Genomic DNA, 18,797 nt, shown 5'->3' with positions numbered 1-18,797 from the left:
GGCACAGTATGCAGCACAACATGCAGAGTTTGGGTGTGGCATTAAAGTTTCAATGTATGCACAAACTCATGTGAGTAGACCAATTATTTAATTGTGAACATTGGATTATGCATAGTGTGAAATTAAACATGCTATAGGTCATTTGTATTAATTATTGGGACTGATATAGAAATTCTTAGAAATAAGTATCATTCGAATTGAACAAAATTCACTTCAGCCCAGGCCTGAGGTGCTCAGGAGAGGAGGGACCTCTTTTTTGGGGGGTCCCTATCTCCACTGGGAACCCTGTCTGAGCTAACTAGTTTGGGGTATTAATGCTTTGCCCGGGGGACTCGGTGAAAGGTTCCCATGGCTGTGCCATTACACTCGTTTGAGCCCTGTGCTAGTTGAAAAAATATGGGGAACCTCATGCAATTTTTCCCCCATATTTTTAAAACCAGGACCGGCTTTGAGAGCCCAGTGCTGATTCATAAAATACAGGGGACCCCTACACATTTTGTCCCCCATAATTTTAGAACCATGACTGGCTCACAGAGCCCGGGGCTGGTTATGCTTCTGGGAGAGAACTCCACATCATTTTTTTTTTTTAAATATAACCCTGCTAAACATGCAGCTCAGGAGGTAGTCTATTTAAATCTTCTATTTTGGGCCAAGTTTGCTATTAAACCTGTGATTCTAATCACAATTCTTGGTAAATTCCCATGTTGTATTCCTGTCTATGGAAAGTACCTATGAGTTTGACCGATGGTGTATTTATTTCTATTTGTGTTTTCACCCATGTTTTGAAGAGTTTCATGATTTCTCACTCGAGTTTGCCTTCAGTAAATTTGTGGGTTTAAAAAAATGGCCAAATACAGCCATGATTGACATCTCAACCAGATACGATTTTTAATAAATGTACCCCCTAGGGGTATATTTACTAAAATGTGGGTTTTTAGAAGTGGAGATGTTGCCCATAGCAACCAATTAGATTCTACTTAACATTTTTTTAGCCACTTTTTAAGGTAATACTGTAGTTAGAATCTGATTGGTTGCTATGGGCAACATCTCCACTTCTAAAAACCTGCACTTTAGTAAATAATAACCCCCAGTTTCAAAACCAAAAATGAAAGCTAGGGGATATCATCAGATACATTATAATGTAATTTTTTATAAAAATATTTCTTTATTTGTTCAGTAGGCACATTTATTTTTATGTATAGGTAAGGTATACAGTCAGGATACATTGTGAATGTTAAATATCTGAACACGACCAAATTCGAAGTACAGCTTGTGATTTGTTTTCATAGCAATATCATTTCCTTATTATGTAGTTTATGTAATAGGGGCCTGATTCACTACGGATCGCTGTTCTGCTTATACGCACGCAACAAAGTTGCTAATATCAGTAAATGTTTGCATTCGCATTGCGAACGCAGCCTGACGTAAGAATACCCACTTCCCCTTACTCACATCCGTATACTTTACCAACATAACGAAACAATCGTTTACATCAAGTAACATCGGACAGTGAATGAAGCCCACAACTTACTCAGGAATTGCTTACTTCAGCGCACGCGAGGAGGCCTCAGGCGGACTCTGGTATCGCAGTGGCTAATTTATGCACGCCCATGCAACGGCGTTGAAACGCACTGGCACGTCTGCGCTCGGCCGACCACCCCGCCCCTCACCACCAACAAACGGCACTTCCTGTCAATCACTCTGCCATGGGTCTGTGTATCCTCTGTGATCGCTGTCCCGATCTCAGTGGCTAGTTTGAGCACACGCTCTGAGATGCATACGCATGCGCAGTACGGAACAATCGACCAATTGCGTGCGTATAAGCAACTGCATTCCTTGCTGAATCAGGCCCAGGGTGCAGTGCAGATTGACTGTGCCAGGCGGTATCCCCGCGAATGTGTCCCATTTTTTAATCTTTCAAATATAACAACCCTAAGATACAGTAACGCCATTGATCAGGCAGTGTTTAGGCACTGTAATTCCCTCCTCCCATGGAAATGATATGACAGTTTGTAGATCCTAATATTCATGTAGTGCACACACACTAGCTCAGGGGTGGACAATTATTTTAGTTGTGGGGCCACTTAGCAAGTATTACTATGTTATCAAGGGCTGCACACAAAATATTTTGTTTTTTCAATTGTTAAAATTGTTATTACAACTTTTTTTTATAAAATACTTAGTGCATACTTGTCGACCTTTTGGCTGCCCCCAACAGGAGGGGGCAGCCCAGTTAGCACTGTTGTGGAGGTGGATGGGTCTGGGGGCGTAACAACATGATTGTGTCATCACAGCCCAGCTCCAGCTATACAAAGCCGCAATTACTGGCATTGTGAAGTGAGGGGCGGAGTCACGATGAAGCAATTCAACTCCTGTACCGCCCATTTCGCTTAGAAAATGAGCGGCCGCAACTGGGTGACTCCGGCCTCCAGTAGACTTGACCACCCTTTTGAAACGGCCTGAAGCGCCATCTGATATTCGGGAGCCTTCATACGTGGGATGGTCTCTGTGAAGAGGGGATGAGCAGCTGGCAGCCAATCACAGAGAGAAGACTGTGAGCTGCTGTGATAATTCCCAGTAAAAGAGGATTTCCTAGCCTCTCAGTGACATCATCAGGAAAGTGCTGTCCAATTGTATTATTATTAGTATTGTTATTATTACTAGGTATGTAGCCGGTAATCCTTATAATAACCTTGCTACAAATAAAGATCACTCAGGGGGTGATTCAGAGATGGACACTATTGCAGTAGTCCTGTGTATTTATTCTGAAGCCCCAGCCAATGGGCGTCCCATTGAGCCACCCATCAGCTGTGGACCCAATGTATGTACAAAGATGCACTATTGGGGCGTCATTGTCAACACCACTGGGCATTGCACTTGCCCTGTGGCAGAAACAGAAGGTCTGACTAAACACGTGACATTCTATGTAGTCCGGATGGGGCCACATGCAGGTTGTGGAGGGTGGGAAAGAGGCAGGCTGGTTACAATTGGCCGGCAGGCTGCATACGGCCATTGGGCTGTTTTGTCCACCTCTGCTCTAGTTTGTATCACATACAGTAGCTGAACCTAGCCCCAGCCCCCACTGTGCATAACGGAGATAGGACAGACCATTGCCGATTATTATATAGATATTTGCAATTATGCATTACCAGTTTTCTGTCACAAGAGGGCAGTTATGTTTCATTTTGTTTAATTCTGTGTCATTTGTTTGTACCTGAGATATTGAAGGGACCTGGGTGGATCAGTTTCAACTTCTCCGTTATAAGCTGGAGAGTGAGTTCCATGTAATCAGCCGCACGGATTGCATTTCTGCTTATTGCCACAGGTTGTTTGAAGAACGACATTAGATCACTTGGATTTACAGATTCTCTCTTCACACGAGACTTCAAACTAAAGTGACAGACTACACATTATTCATTGGTTGACAATTATTACTTAGCACAAGGTATATCGTATTCTACTATTCAAAGCCCTGCATGCAGATGAAATACACAAATGGTAACATAAGATATCACCAGGTCGAGAGTTTTGGAAAGGCCTCAAAAGCCCAGGCTCATAGCATTTTTTTCCAAATTGCCCCGATTTCGGGTCAGCATTGTCCCATGTAACAAACCTCCTACATGTCCCAATTTTGTTAGGAAGTCCTGTTTATAGGGCATTGTCTCGTCATCCCAACGGTGGGCCGCAATGTCCTGCCAGGGTACAAGATGGGAGGGAGCTCTCTCATGGCTACTCTTCATGGCATCTAGGTACTGTACAGAGAGGACAGGGGCATCCCAGCGCCATGTGGAGCACTGGGCACGCACCCAGTGTGACAAAGGAAGCTGGTGTGATGCCCATTTGCCCTAAATGACGTGCTCCCGGGGTGTGGCACATTACATTTTTGTGTGTGCGCTTCCTCCTACAGTATATCCCTCCTCATCCCTCTGAAATATTGGGAGGTATGCATGTGAGATATGTTCCATTCACCACTGCTCTGCACTACACAGAATGGGTGCTTGGAAAAGAGCAGAGGGGAAGCTTTCATGCACCCCGTGACCCCAATGTGACAATGCCACTTCTGCTGGGCCTGACATGTTGTTAGTTATGTCAGAGCCCATTCACACATTATAAACCCAGATATAAGGAAACCACTTATGTTAGCAAACTGGGCCTGGATATCACATATCACTAGCAGAATATTAGAACATCAGAATAACATAACACTATCAGATAAGGGAAATATTTGCATTCAGGTTATTATTGCACTATAATGTATTTCTCTCCAGATGCTCAGCCAACAGTTCACCCAGAGCTCCTTGCCATAGGGTTCTTGGTCCTGCCTACATTGACCTTACATGGTTCTGGTTTCTGTATAGGCCTTATCGACGAGCCGCTTGGCTTCTTTTGCACAATCTGTGATTATGCCACTTTGCAACTCTTCTCTTCCACCTTGAAAAAAAAAAACCATAGCACAACAGATTATAAAACTGTGATGCCAGGCAGAAAACAGATCACAAAACTAACATTTAAAGCACATCTAAGCATTGTGTCTCGCTAGTGATTTTTCTGAGGGTTTTAATAGTGGGGATGTTCTAGCCTTGCTGTTAAGCTCACTGGTGCTGCTATTAGATGTGATCATTCCGCCTCCCACAAGCTACACCTGAATATAAAATGCTATACTGAAGTCACTCAAGCCTGATGTCCAATGTTTTTTGTATTGTGCATGCGTTCTAGTTGCACTGGGCATGATAACCCTGATGGTTACTGCTGGTAGTCACAGAACAACTTTGGACACAGTTAGACTATTTTGGTGAGCGTTCCTGTGAGGTTGCTAGTCAGACACGGACGTGTTGTGGTCAGTGACTGCGTCCAAAGACGCAGTTGCAATGGTGCCGCTGCCCATGTTTCGATGGACATTCTAAGCAACCATAGGGCTGCTTCAATGTGTTTGATGGTGTGACTTTTTACACACAGTGGCAGATTAGAGATGCAGCCGGTGCATATCTCAGTAGAAGGCTCATTGGCTGCTGCAATATCATAAATTTGTAGTCACGCTGTGTAAAGAGGCACGATCGTGGCTGCAGTAGCTTCCACATCTGAATCAGGCCCTCAGACTCTACTGGGCTGAGTTGCAAAATGAGCGTGAAATATTTAAAAAATAAAAGTCTCTAGATAAGTCCAGTTCCGCAACAGCAGCACATGTGTCCGGTTACACCATGTCATCATCATCCGTGCACATGTTTATGTCCCCTCTATTAGGCACACAAAATACCTCTCCTAATAGATGTATATGCATGTTTTTGTAGGTATGCATGAACTCCCCTTTCCTGTACTTGGCCTATGTTTGTACCAGAGCAGTAACTAGACTTTTTGGTGCCCTGTGCCAGAGAGAGCATTGGCGTGCCCCATTTTTTAAATAGGGACATAACATAGTGCACCTGAAAAAAGGCCATGGCCTCATGGGGAATGGCCAGGGAAGAGATAGGAGAGGCCAGGAGATGCTGAGGATAAAAGAAGAGAAAGCTACAAGTGAGAATAATAATAAACAGGAAAACTGACAGGCCCAAACAGAGCCCCCTGCCCTATAGTGCCCTGTGCCATGGCACAGGTGGCACCGCCCTAGTTACTGCCCTGGTTTGTACACCCCTTTCCCTCCCTATTCTTCCCCTTTAGTCATAAGAAGGCGAAAAAGCCAAATACATGCAAGTCTGCACTGGCACCTGTGTGTGCTTTCCTCAATATATAAAGCTTGACTGCCGCTCAGTGATATAATACACTTTGAATAACAGCATACCTTTGTTACCATTCCCATTCTTTCATTGAGAGCTTACAGGCTTAAAAACTTGTTTAAGGAGGTGGAGTTATTTTATATTTTGGAAAAAAGAAGAGAGGAGGGGCAATTACCTTATGTCTAAATCTGCTTAGGTCTGAGTAATTGGTTTGGGGTCTCCTAGGTAACAGGGCTATTATGTACAGATTGTACATTTTAAACAAAAGATATGGCTAATTATGTCACAGCGAATGTGCTTTACTATTTGAACTTTTTTGGCAGCTAGCTTTAGGAATATGGTTTTGGATGTTAGTCAAAGGAATAATGTACTTTATCATTGTTTACTGTTAAACACTTGTATGCTGCAAAGTTATGGATATGATTAAACATCAAATTAACTCCTTACTGTACTTCATGTATGATCATGTAAGTTTGGACATCCACGTCTTACCTTTTGGGCAATTAGGTACTTTATATCTGAATGAACAAATGTAAATATTAACCATCACTGGACACCTGAAGTCCATGGAGTCTTATACTGGGTACACACTGGCAGATATATTGGCTGATCAATTGATCGGCCAATATATCGGGCGCCCGTCGGTCGGTGTGTACCAGCAATGTATCTGTGAATGACATAGTTGTCAGACATATCTGCAGATATATTGGGGCATTGCGCTGTGTACGGGCGGTCAGCCACCCACTTGCAGCGGCAGCCACAGGGAGGGGGGCATGACATGCCCCAGGCCAGCGGGACCCCTCCAACACGCAGAACACAGAAGATGGTTGTTTGGTGTGTATGAACAACCATCATCTACAGATATACCGTATACAGTGACGGTTCTAGGTGCGGGCTAACAGGGCCGTCGCCCGGAGCGCCGACACCTAGAGGGCGCCACTGAGTCCCCCCCCTGAAAAAAAACCTTGAAGGAAGAAAAAAGTAAAATAAAAATACGCCGGTCCCGCCCCCCCCGCGCTAGCCGCCGCAGGGAGGCTGCATTTGCCGGGCGCCCACTGATATTTGTTATCAGCAGGCACCTGGCTCCCTCCCTGCAGCGGCAGCCGAAAGCCGGAGCTAACTCCTGAGCTCCAGCTTCCGGCAGAGAGAGTACTATGGGAGGGACGTCATGACATATCTCCCATAGATCCGAGGAGCCGCGGTCAGACCGGACGGCAGCTGCAGCGGAAGCAGGAACGGGGCTAAAGGTAAGTATTGTGGGTTTTTTTTTTCAGTCGGAAGCACCAACACTGGGGGCACGATTATAGGGGCATTACTACTGGGGGGCATTACTACTGGGGGACGACTATAGGGGGCATTACTACTAGTGGGCACAACTACAGGGGGCATTATTTGAAGAGGCATTACTAATGGGGGCAGTACTACTGGGGAGCATTACTAATGGGGGCACTACAATAGGGGGGATTACTACTGGAGAGCATTATTAATGGGGGCTCTACTAATGGGGGCGCTATTATAGGGGGCATTACTAATGGGGGCAGTACTACTGGGGAGCATTACTAATGGGGGCACTACAATAGGGGGGATTACTACTGGGGAGCATTACTAATGGGGGCTATACTAATGGGGGGATTACTGCTGGGGAGCATTATTAATGGAGGGCATTACTAATGGGGGTATTACTACTGGGGGAACTACTATAAGGGACACTACTAATGGGGAAATTACTACTGGGGAGCATTACTAATGGGGGGCATTACTACTGGGGGAACTATTATAAGGGATATTACTACTGTGGGCATTACTACTGTGGGCACTACTAATGAGGGCATTACTACTGGGGAGCATTACTAATGGGGGGCATTACTACTGGGGGAACTACTATAAGGGACATTACTAGTGTGGGCATTACTACTGTGGGCACTACTAATGGGGGCATTACTACTGGGGAGCATTACTAACGGGGGCATTACTGATTGGGGGATTACTACTGTGGAGCTTTACTACTGGGGGAACTACTATAGGGGGCATTACTACTGCGGGCATTACCACTGGGGGTACTACTAATGCAGGCATTGCATGGGGGGCACCACTACTGGGGCCATTGTGTAAGGGGCACCACTGCTGTGGGCATTTTATAAGGGGTACTATTACTGTTGGCATTGTATTAGGGGCACTACTACTGTGGGCCTTGTGTATAAGGGACACTAATTTTGGCATTATATAAAAGGGGCACCACTGTGTGTCATAACATAAGGGACTACTGTGTGGTGTAATTTGAATTGGGGATAATGTATTATAAAGGTAATTACTGTGTGTGGCACAATGTATTATACAGGGCATTACTGCATGTGGCATAATTTGTTATAAAGGGCATTACTGCGTGTGGTATAATGTGTTATAAGGGCATTACTGCATGTGGCATAGTGTGTTATAAAGGGCATTACTGCATGTGGCATAATGTGTTATAAAGGCCATTACTGTGTGTGGCATAGTCTTATCTTATCTAAAAAAAATTCATTCTTTTTTTTTTTTTGTGGGGGGGGGGGGGGGGGGGGGCGCAACTGGGAACTTTCGCCCTGAGCTCCACAATGTCTAGAACCGGCCCTGACCGTATATATGCAGATCACTCGATCTGCATATATACAGTATCTGTTTAGTGTGTACCCAGCTTTAGTTTACAATACTGCCGCAACCTCAGAACAAGAGAGAAAGAAGGACTCCTTTGTGGGGACACTCTTTTTGAAAATTACTACATATAATGCAAATAATTGAGTAATAACTATTTCTTTAGTCAAGGGTATAGGTGAATTGACATGTATTTGACCATACCTGTAGACCTTAGTATTACAGTGTAATGTTTCTTGCAATAAATAAAGGAGTACAATACAGGTGTGTGTGAATGTTTGAAGATCACAGCTATTCACATTGTCTCCATGATCCTGGTCAGTGCACTGACCAAGACCAGAGATCTCTTTAATATATAGTACGTTTCGCATGTATGATGGTCAGCAATAAACTAATAGCTTGCAACTGGAAAAACCATCTATCCTCTATCGCGGCGATGTCATCTATACGAGGAAATAAATTGTTATTACTCAATTGTTTTCCATTATATGTGGTAAATTGCACATAGGCTGATTATATCATATATCCCTAAACATAAATACATCCACACGAACAAAGGTATAAGCTCTGACTTCATATTATAGGAGATATTACTGTAACTACCAAGTGCTCCACATACAATATTATCTATTTTCAGACTTAATTTTTGATAACTACAATTTTAATACTTTCGCCTCTAAATAAGCTATAATAGTGTGTATATAAATATATATATACATATATATATATTTTCCTGATGAAAAAGCTGTATTAAAGCTTTGAAATGTTGACTGTTGGTGCCGCACTTATGTAAGACTATGTATGTATGTATACATATATATATATATATATATATATATATGTTTTAGGTGCTACAATTTACTTCTACACAAAGTAATCACATAATAGTACAGAACAATCTGTGACCACCTGTATAGTGCAATTTTCAATTAATTTTATAAAATTGAATAATATTAGAAAAACATTTTTTCTTGTGTTCATAAAGGGATGCTGGGAGAGTTTTTCCTCTGTTATTTTCAACATACCATATTAAAAGTTATATTTTAAGCTACTAAGGAGTCCTTCTCTGTATATGATAAATGACGGTGCACCGCCAACACAATACAATTACTACTTATGCCTTAAGATAAGGCTTATACACTGATATTGTTGGACATTCTATCTTATAAATCTTTCGATTTAAATTGACCTGGTGCAGTACCACTTATGTTTTTTGTTCAAGTTACTATTATGATCAGTTTACGCTAAAAAAGGAAACCAATGTTAACCTTTGGGTTCAAGGGGCAGGATTATAGGCATAGAGGATGAGGCCCATGTGCAGCCTCCATTTGGGCCCCCTCCTCTATGGCAGCGGACTGAGTGCAGTAGTTTCTGGCTTTGCGCCAGAATATACTGTGCATGTGCGGGTCTCAGAAACATGGCGCCTGCAGCTTATTCCCGGGGACATTTTTTGTACGCATGCGCGGATCCTCCTGAAAATATCCGTCGATATTTTCCCTGTGATTTTTGCTGCTCTGCAGCATCGGCAAAGGTGCTGCAGAGCAGCATTCTGAAGACTGCGGAAAGCTAAGTATGAACTAAATAGGGGTGCAGGGTGTGTTGTGTGGGCCCCCCTGGACTCAGGGACCCGTGTGTACTGCACACTCTGCACCCATTCCGAATAACCGCCCCTGCATAGTGATACTATATACGTCCTTATGGCCCCAGGGGCAAACGCAGGAGTTTTAAAGGGGGGTTTCCAAACGGTTGATTAAAAAAAAAAAAAAAAGCAACTACATATATATTTTTCCACTGTTGCCACTTCTTACAGTGGAGACTCCAGGCTGCATGCTGGTACCCAGGTCATATTGTAACCCCAGCAGCACATACAGAGATGGTGGCTATCTGTGACTCCAACCAGGAGGGTTTTACAGCACATAAATAAACAACAAAGCAATTATATTCCCCAATCATTCCTTTCCCTGTCACACATAGCAGCAGCACACACACTGTGTCACACACTGGAAGCACACACACCGTGTCACACATAGCGGCAGCACACACACTGGAAGCACACACACCGTGTCACACACTGGAAGCACACACACTGTGTCACACACTGGAAGCACACACACCGTGTCACACATAGCAGCAGCACATACCCTGTCACACACACCCTGCCAATCACACCACCCTGTCAGTCACACACAGCAGCAGCACACACCTCTCTATACTGTGAAGTACAAATGCCTACTTCCTGCATCCAATGGGTTAATCATCACGAGTCAGTTTGCCGGCAGAACGGGACTCTGGAGGAGTATTGGGGTGAGGAATGCAGGCTGCCGCTGCCTGTGTTACTACTTCAGACATAGGAACACACACTATTGCACTTTTGAATTTGCCGCGTTTAGCTGCCCGGGCTGTAAATTTTCTGACATCCGCCTCTGGCACTGCACGCATAGACCCAATTACACTGTTTATAAAGAGCGGTGCCAGGGCTTTTAATCTGCCAGAATGCCACCTCAAGCCCTAGAACACCCTGTACCTTTCTGATGGTGTCATCCTTTCTTTTACTCTTTCCGGCTATATGAGCTGCCTGTCACTCCGTTGGGGTGCCGCATCCCCATAGGGAGGTTTCACCGTTCTCAGTCAAGGTGTCCTCCTCTACTCTGCTGCTAGCTGCGGAGTTCCTTCGAGGTGCCGGGCTGCTTGGTGATCCTCTAACTCCCACGCTACCTCTGGGAGGACTGCAGTCAGTGCCTGGGCAGCTCTAATCGTGGTGGGTGGCCTGTGACTGCTGCAGAGATAGAGACAAGGCTGTCTCTGTCACTGGAAAAAAATAATTTTGGTCCATCAGGGGGGGTTTCTGGGTACTCAGAAACCCCCCCTGCGTGCGCTACTGGGCCCTCCCCCCAGAGTCTAATGCTGGTGTACGGAAGAGGGAAGATCTCCCCAAAATTCATCAGTCTCCTGAACAGGTAGGTAAGTATGTCCGAAACATTGGTAATTCATATCCCTCAATTTCTAAAATATTATTTTTACTATTTATGCCTTCTGGTGGAAAAATAATCACATTTCAAAGATATTTTAAACCTGTTTGTGAGCTGAGATTTTGGCTATATATAGAAATTTAGTTAGAAAGGATTACTGTCTGTCCTCTTACAGTATATCACCTCCCCGTTCTATTCACTACACATACAACTGGCATCTGCTATGTTGCAAAAATGTTTCCACTCACTTCAAACTGATCACCATTATGAAGCATAAAAAACCCTGAAACTTTAAGGGGTTTATTCATCACTTAATTCTACAAAAGCAGGTGAAAATGAAAATTTTCGGGCCATTCATCAATAGGATAAAGAAGGAGATATCACAGATATCTCCTACTTACCTTTTTCTTGCAGAATGGCCCACTGTCCCCATACACTAGTATCACATATATCTCCTGCTTACTTTTCTCTCCCGGAATGGCCCGCTGTCCCCATACACTAGTATCACATATATCTCCTGCTTACCTTTCTCTCCCGGAATGGCCCGCTGTCCCCATAAACTAGTATCACAGATATCTCCTGCATACCTTTCTCTCCCGGAATGGCCCACTGTCCCCATACACTAGTATCACAGATATCTCCTACTTACCTTTCTCTCCCGGAATGGCCCGCTGTCCCCATACACTAGTATCACATATATCTCCTGCTTACCTTTCTCTCCCGGAATGGCCCGCTGTCCCCATACACTAGTATCACAGATATCTCCTGCATACCTTTCTCTCCCGGTATGGCCCGCTGTCCCCATAAACTAGTATCACAGATATCTCCTGTTTACCTTTCTCTCCTGGAATGGCCCGCTGTCCCCATACACTAGTATCACAGATATTTCCTACTTACCTTTCTCTCCCAGAATGGCCTGCTGGGTTTATTCATCACTTAATTCTACAAAAGCAGGTGAAAATGAACATTTTCGGGCCATTCATCAATAAGGTAAAGCAGGAGAAATCACGGATATCTCCTACTTACCTTTTTCTTGCAGAATGGCCCGCTGTCCCCATACACTAGTATCACAGATATCTCCTACTTACCTTTTTCTTGCAGAATGGCCCGCTGTCCCCATACACTAGTATCACGGATATCTCCTGCTTACCTTTCTCTCCCGGTATGGCCCGCTGTCCCCATACACTAGTATCACAGATATCTCCTACTTACCTTTCTCTCCCGGAATGGCCCGCTGTCCCCATACACTAGTATCACATATATCTCCTGCTTACCTTTCTCTCCCGGAATGGCCCGCTGTCCCCATACACTAGTATCACAGATATCTCCTGCATACCTTTCTCTCCCGGTATGGCCCGCTGTCCCCATAAACTAGTATCACAGATATCTCCTGTTTACCTTTCTCTCCTGGAATGGCCCGCTGTCCCCATACACTAGTATCACAGATATTTCCTACTTACCTTTCTCTCCCAGAATGGCCTGCTGGGTTTATTCATCACTTAATTCTACAAAAGCAGGTGAAAATGAACATTTTCGGGCCATTCATCAATAAGGTAAAGCAGGAGAAATCACGGATATCTCCTACTTACCTTTTTCTTGCAGAATGGCCCGCTGTCCCCATACACTAGTATCACAGATATCTCCTACTTACCTTTTTCTTGCAGAATGGCCCGCTGTCCCCATACACTAGTATCACGGATATCTCCTGCTTACCTTTCTCTCCCGGTATGGCCCGCTGTCCCCATACACTAGTATCACAGATATCTCCTACTTACCTTTCTCTCCCGGAATGGCCCGCTGTCCCCATACACTAGTATCACATATATCTCCTGCTTACCTTTCTCTCCCGGAATGGCCCACTGTCCCCATACACTAGTATCACATATATCTCCTGCTTACCTTTCTCTCCCGGAATGGCCCACTGTCCCCATACACTAGTATCACATATATCTCCTACTTACCTTTCTCTCCCGGAATGGCCCACTGTCCCCATACACTAGTATCACATATATCTCCTGCTTACCTTTCTCTCCCGGAATGGCCCACTGTCCCCATACACTAGTATCACATATATCTCCTGCTTACCTTTCTCTCCCGGAATGGCCCACTGTCCCCATACACTAGTATCACATATATCTCCTACTTACATTTCTCTCCCGGAATGGCCCGCTGTCCCCATACACTAGTATCACAGATATCTCCTACTTACCTTTCTCTTGCAGAATGGACGGCTGTCCCCATACACTAGTATGGGAAAGAATTCTTCTAGCTCCGAAAATACAATATTTTCGGAGCTTGACTTCGGGAGCATTCGCCATCTTCAGATGGCGAGTGCTCCCGCTACCCTATGGGAAGGAGTCCTGGGTCGCGAAAATAGATCCCTCCTCCCCTCTCCAGCTCCTTCCGCCAGATGTCGGGGCTCTTGTGGGCATGCGTGACGTGTAGGTCACGCATGCGCACTTGTCTCACTGCTCTGTTAATTTGGGAAACAAAGATTCACTTTATTGTTCTTTTACCAGTGTATGAGATATGTGCATATATACATAAACAATTCCATATAATGTAATGCTGTAAATACCATCTACACATATAGAGCAATTTTTCTTACTAAATACATATGTTTGTTCCTGTTCTCCCCTCTTAGGTGTTTCCTGAAGAGAAATCAAACAGGCAGTAACTGTAAGGTTGGTCATCCACTATACAATTTTCTGTCAGATATCTGCCCAATCTGGCAGGTTGGTATGAAAGCCTGGCAATGTATGGGAGCAAAAGACAGTCGATCATATGGTATTAAACACTGAAAAAAGGACAAAAAAATTGTTCAAATTGGTTAAATTTCTGTGTTTTAACCAATTTGTCTGAACAACTATTTTTAGCTATTTTCCAGTGTTTGTTTGTTAGCAAATGGACGATTGTCATTTGCTCCCATACATTACCAGGTTTTCATTCCACCCAGCTAGATTGGACAGATATCTGACAGAAAATTGTATAGTAGATGCCCAGCTTAAGAGTTTTATTTCATCCAAAGCACACCCAATGGGATTATAGCCTAAACTTCCTTCTACACTTTTTCTGTTCTTCCTTATCTTTGCAAAACTGAGGTGTAAAAAGGATAAGTATTGCCCACATAGAAAGTAATTAAGAACTGCATCTGTTATTCTAATATAATTATTAGTTCCCCCAATACATAATATGGCTACCTTAATAAAAAAAGATTATTGCCCCCATATTTTAAAATATTCTTACACTTTTCTTGATCCAAATAATCCATATGTTTTTTTTAATTTACAATGGACTGACAGCTCATGACATGATGCAAAATTGAGCAGCTCATTGGAGCAGTTTCTTATCTGTGATTGGCTTAGCTCTGTAAGAGCTAAGCCAATCAGTGCAATTATAGGGGTTTATTTGTTTGTAAAGTACCATAAGGATTACTTCAGCTCAAGAAAAGAAGATTTTAGGTAAGTGTTTTTTTCAAAGTTATGGGGATAATAATTTTGTAACTAATTAAGCAGCTACAGTGATTTATTATTCAATGCAAGAAACACTACTAATTACTTTATTATATTTTCTTTGTGTACAGGACAACGTATCATTTTCTTTCTATCTGGACATTACTTATCATTATGTATAGTATGTACAGGAATACTACTTATTTTCTTTCTACAGGGGCATTACTTTCTATGGGATACTACTTATCATTTCCTTAACAATGCGGGCAGTAATATATATTTTATTACTAATAGGTGCCAGTGGCGTAAGTTCATCCCAGTCGCCCCGAGGCAAGTTTTAGAGTTTGGCGAAAAAGGAAAATAAAAATGGTGCATATATATCACTATATATATATATATATATATATATATATATATATATATATACACACACACGGACATGCAAATATTGGCGATAAGAAAGTTTAATTGTCTGGACTAGGACCCGATAAATAATAAATATGCAACTTTGGGGCCCCATATAAATGTACAGTATATATAAATACATACAGTATATATATCCCTCACACAGCTTACTCCCCCTCACACAGCTCTCCACCCTCACTCTGATCTTCCCTCTCATATAGCTCGCCCCTCCTCACACAGATCCCACCCTTTCATAGCTCTCCCTTCCTCATACAGACCCCCACACACACATAAAACTCTCTCCACTCACTCAGATCCCCCCATACAGCTCTCTACCCCTCACTCTGCTCCCACGCCCCCACTTCACACAGACCCCCCAAACACAGCTCTCCCCAATAACTCAGATAACCCCCACACACACCTACAGTGCTCCACCCATACAGATCCCCCTCACACAGATCTCCTCACTCACTCAGAACCCCACAGTTCTCCACCCCTCCCCCCTCACTCAGCTCCCCCCTCACCCAAACACGCACAGCGCTTCACTGGTGCGTTTTTGAGCTCGATTGTTTGTTTAGGCAACCACCCCACTGCCCGTTTCCCAATAGACTTTTAGATAATTAGAAGGAGTTTTTTTTTTTTATTATAACTTTATTATTTATTTTTTCCCCATTCTGACAGACAAGATACAGTAGCTCTAAAGGCATGTGTCACAAGCTCTCTCACTCATCAGTACATTAGGCTACATTTACGGAGCAGCATATTTTGCAAGCTGATTCTTCATGGCTATTGAAGCCAGCAGTGGCAGAATTCCCTGAGACAATGGAGAGATTTGCCGCCGGGCGCCAGCCAAGAAGGGGGCACCTGGCTCCATTGTCATCCGGCCGTTCCAGGCACTGCTGAGGAGCTGCATGGAGAAGGAGCTCCGCTGATCGGCGCTCCACCTCCAGTGGCGTAACTATTTAGGGTGCAGGGGGTGTGGTCGCATCCCCTGCACCCTCCATTTGCCAGGCGCCCGCTGAGTGTGTTATCAGCGGGCGCCCGGCTCCTTCTCTCCTCTCTACCCCCGGCACCAGCAGCAGTCGGAGCTCACTCTTGAGCTCCGGCTTCCGGGTCCCGCAGTGCACTATGGGAGTGACAGCATGACATCACTCCCATAGTTCCGAGGAGCGAGTGCCGAGGACGGACGGCAACAGGCACTGGAGCAAGGTTTAAGGTAAGTCTTCGGAGGAATTTTTGTATATGTGTGCACTCATGGGCGGGGGGGCACTACAGAGGGCTTATTACAGGGGGCGTACTACTGGGGGCATTACAGGGGGCTTACTACTGGGGCAATACAGGGGGCTTATTACAGGGGGCACTACAGGGGGCTTACTACTGGGGGCACTACAGGGGGCTTACTACTGGGGGCATTACAGGGGACTTATTACAGGGGGCTTACTACTGAGGGCATTACAAGGGGGCTAATTACAGGGGGCACTACAGGGGGCTTATTACAGGGGGCTTACTACTGGGGGCACTTCAGGGGGCTTACTACTGGGGGCACTACAGGGGGCTTATTACAGCAGGCTTACTACTGGGGGCACTAAAGGGGGCATTACAGGGGCCTTACTACTGGGGGAATCATATGGGGGCACTACAGGGGGCATTACAGGGGCCTTACTACTGGGGGCATCATAAGGGGGCACTACAGCGGCATTACTATTGGGGGCACTACAGGGGCCTTACTACTGGGGGCACTGCATAGGGGGACCACTACTGGAGGTACTGCATAGGGGGACCACTACTGGAGGCACTGCATAGGGGAACCATTATTGGGGGGCACTACATAGGCGGGCACTGCATAGGGGGGCCTCTACTGAGGACACTGCATATGGGGACCTCTACTGAGGGCACTGCATAGGGGGACCACTACTGGGGGCATTGTATAAAAGGAACTGCATAGGCGGCAGCTGGGGCTGGCATAGGTGCTGGGGGGGGGAGGTTAATTTTAATTTGGGGGTGGGCACCAACATTTATCTTGCCTCTGGGCACCTGGGATGAAGTTATGCCACTGGAAGGCAGCAATAATGCTATGAAAGTAAATGTCTTGAGTTGAGCATTTTGAAAGCTGCAAATGAATGGGAAATACTCCCAAAAACTACAGTATCTGCTCATTTTGTGCCCTTCTGAATCATGTGTGCTCCAGTCTAATGTGTATACATAGGAGATAGCCAATAACTTGTCTTGCTGTGGCAGGAGTCCTGTTCTATATTACTAGTGCATGCATGTTGGAGGAGTATTTGATTGACAGGTATGTTAAAGCTGTGCAGCTGTCTGTCTGGCTACTGCTTCTGTCACTATGCAGTCATTTTTTTCCCAGTAGTCGTATTTTTTTTTTTTAAATATATGTTTGACAACATCAACAGATAGTAGATTACAAAGCTTCTGGAGACATGCATGTAGATTAGCCATAGCATACCTTCTGCTGTTGTAGAACTACAAATCCCAGCATGCCTTGTCAGGGCTATTTAATATCTGCTAGCTGTTGATTATGTCAATATTCCTGAAAACACATATAGATTAGGCTTTGGCAACCTGTGGTTCTATGGCTGGAGTGGAACTAGAAATCCCAGAAAGCCTTGTCAGTTATGTTTGTCATCTGCTAGCTGTTAATTTTATCTATGCTTCCAGGTTTGGGGGAACTGCAAATGCCAACATATCGTTCCACCATAGCTGGAAAACAAAATGTTGCAAATGGGTGTAGACCCATATATCGTAGTCAAAATAAACTTACCTTGACAGAGAAAAAAATAAATGAATAAATATATATATATATATATATATATATATAAATGCAAAAAACGAACCGGCACTCGGGCCAAGTGTCGCTGGCAAGCTGCCCTGGTGCCTTCCCAGATGAATAAATACACAGGCAAACAGTCGATCCTAGGATAAACATAGGCAGCACTCCGGTACTTGAGAAAATATGAAAAGTATTTCACCAATGTTTCAGAGCTCCATCGGCTCTTTTGTCAAGGTACCTTTACAAAAGAGCCGGTGGAGCTCTGAAACGTTGAGGAAATACTTTTCATATTTTCTCAAGTCCCGGAGTGCTGCCTATGTTTATCCTAGGATCGACTCTTTGCCTGTATATATATATATATATATATATATATATATATACTATATATATTTATATATATTTTAGCCCAGTGCATGGTATACCTGCACTTCAAGCACTGAGCCCTGCTGTGCCACCCGCTGCCTTAACAGCAGGAAACTACAACCTACCAGGCCCTTTTAAGCCACACACGTCAGTAGCGCACGCAGGGGGGGTTTCTGAGTACCCAGAAACCCCCCCTGATGGACCAAAATTATTTTTTTCCAGTGACAGAGACAGCCTTGTCTCTGTCTCTGCAGCAGTCACAGGCCACCCACCATGATTAGAGCTGCCCAGGCACTGACTGCAGTCCTCCCAGAGGTAGCGTGGGAGTTAGAGGATCACCAAGCAGCCCGGCACCTCGAAGGAACTCCGCAGCTAGCAGCAGAGCAGAGGAGGACACCTTGACTGAGAACGGTGAAACCTCCCTATGGGGATGCTGCAGTGGAGTAGCCCCGAGGAAGGTGCACTTCACCTTGGATGGCATAGG

General features: G+C 44.5%; 1 protein-coding gene across 2 annotated transcripts in view; it reads right to left on the bottom strand.

Moving 5' to 3' along the window:
- LOC148518074 (myeloperoxidase-like) overlaps positions 1-18,797 on the bottom strand; it is a 63,703-nt gene that overhangs the window by 41,148 nt on the left and 3,758 nt on the right. For both annotated transcript variants that reach the window (XM_088477816.1, XM_088477817.1), the window contains exons 2-3: positions 4,338-4,431; positions 3,215-3,390 (exon numbers count right to left, since the gene is read on the bottom strand). In XM_088477816.1, coding sequence (XP_088333942.1) covers positions 3,215-3,390; positions 4,338-4,431 — 270 coding nt within the window. The remainder of the gene's footprint in view (positions 1-3,214; positions 3,391-4,337; positions 4,432-18,797) is intronic.

Source organism: Taudactylus pleione, unplaced genomic scaffold, assembly GCF_031769625.1.
Source record: "Taudactylus pleione unplaced genomic scaffold, aTauple2 ptg000203l, whole genome shotgun sequence".
Classification (NCBI taxonomy): Eukaryota; Metazoa; Chordata; class Amphibia; order Anura; family Myobatrachidae; genus Taudactylus; species Taudactylus pleione.
This window is presented reverse-complemented; position numbering and strand designations above follow the sequence as displayed.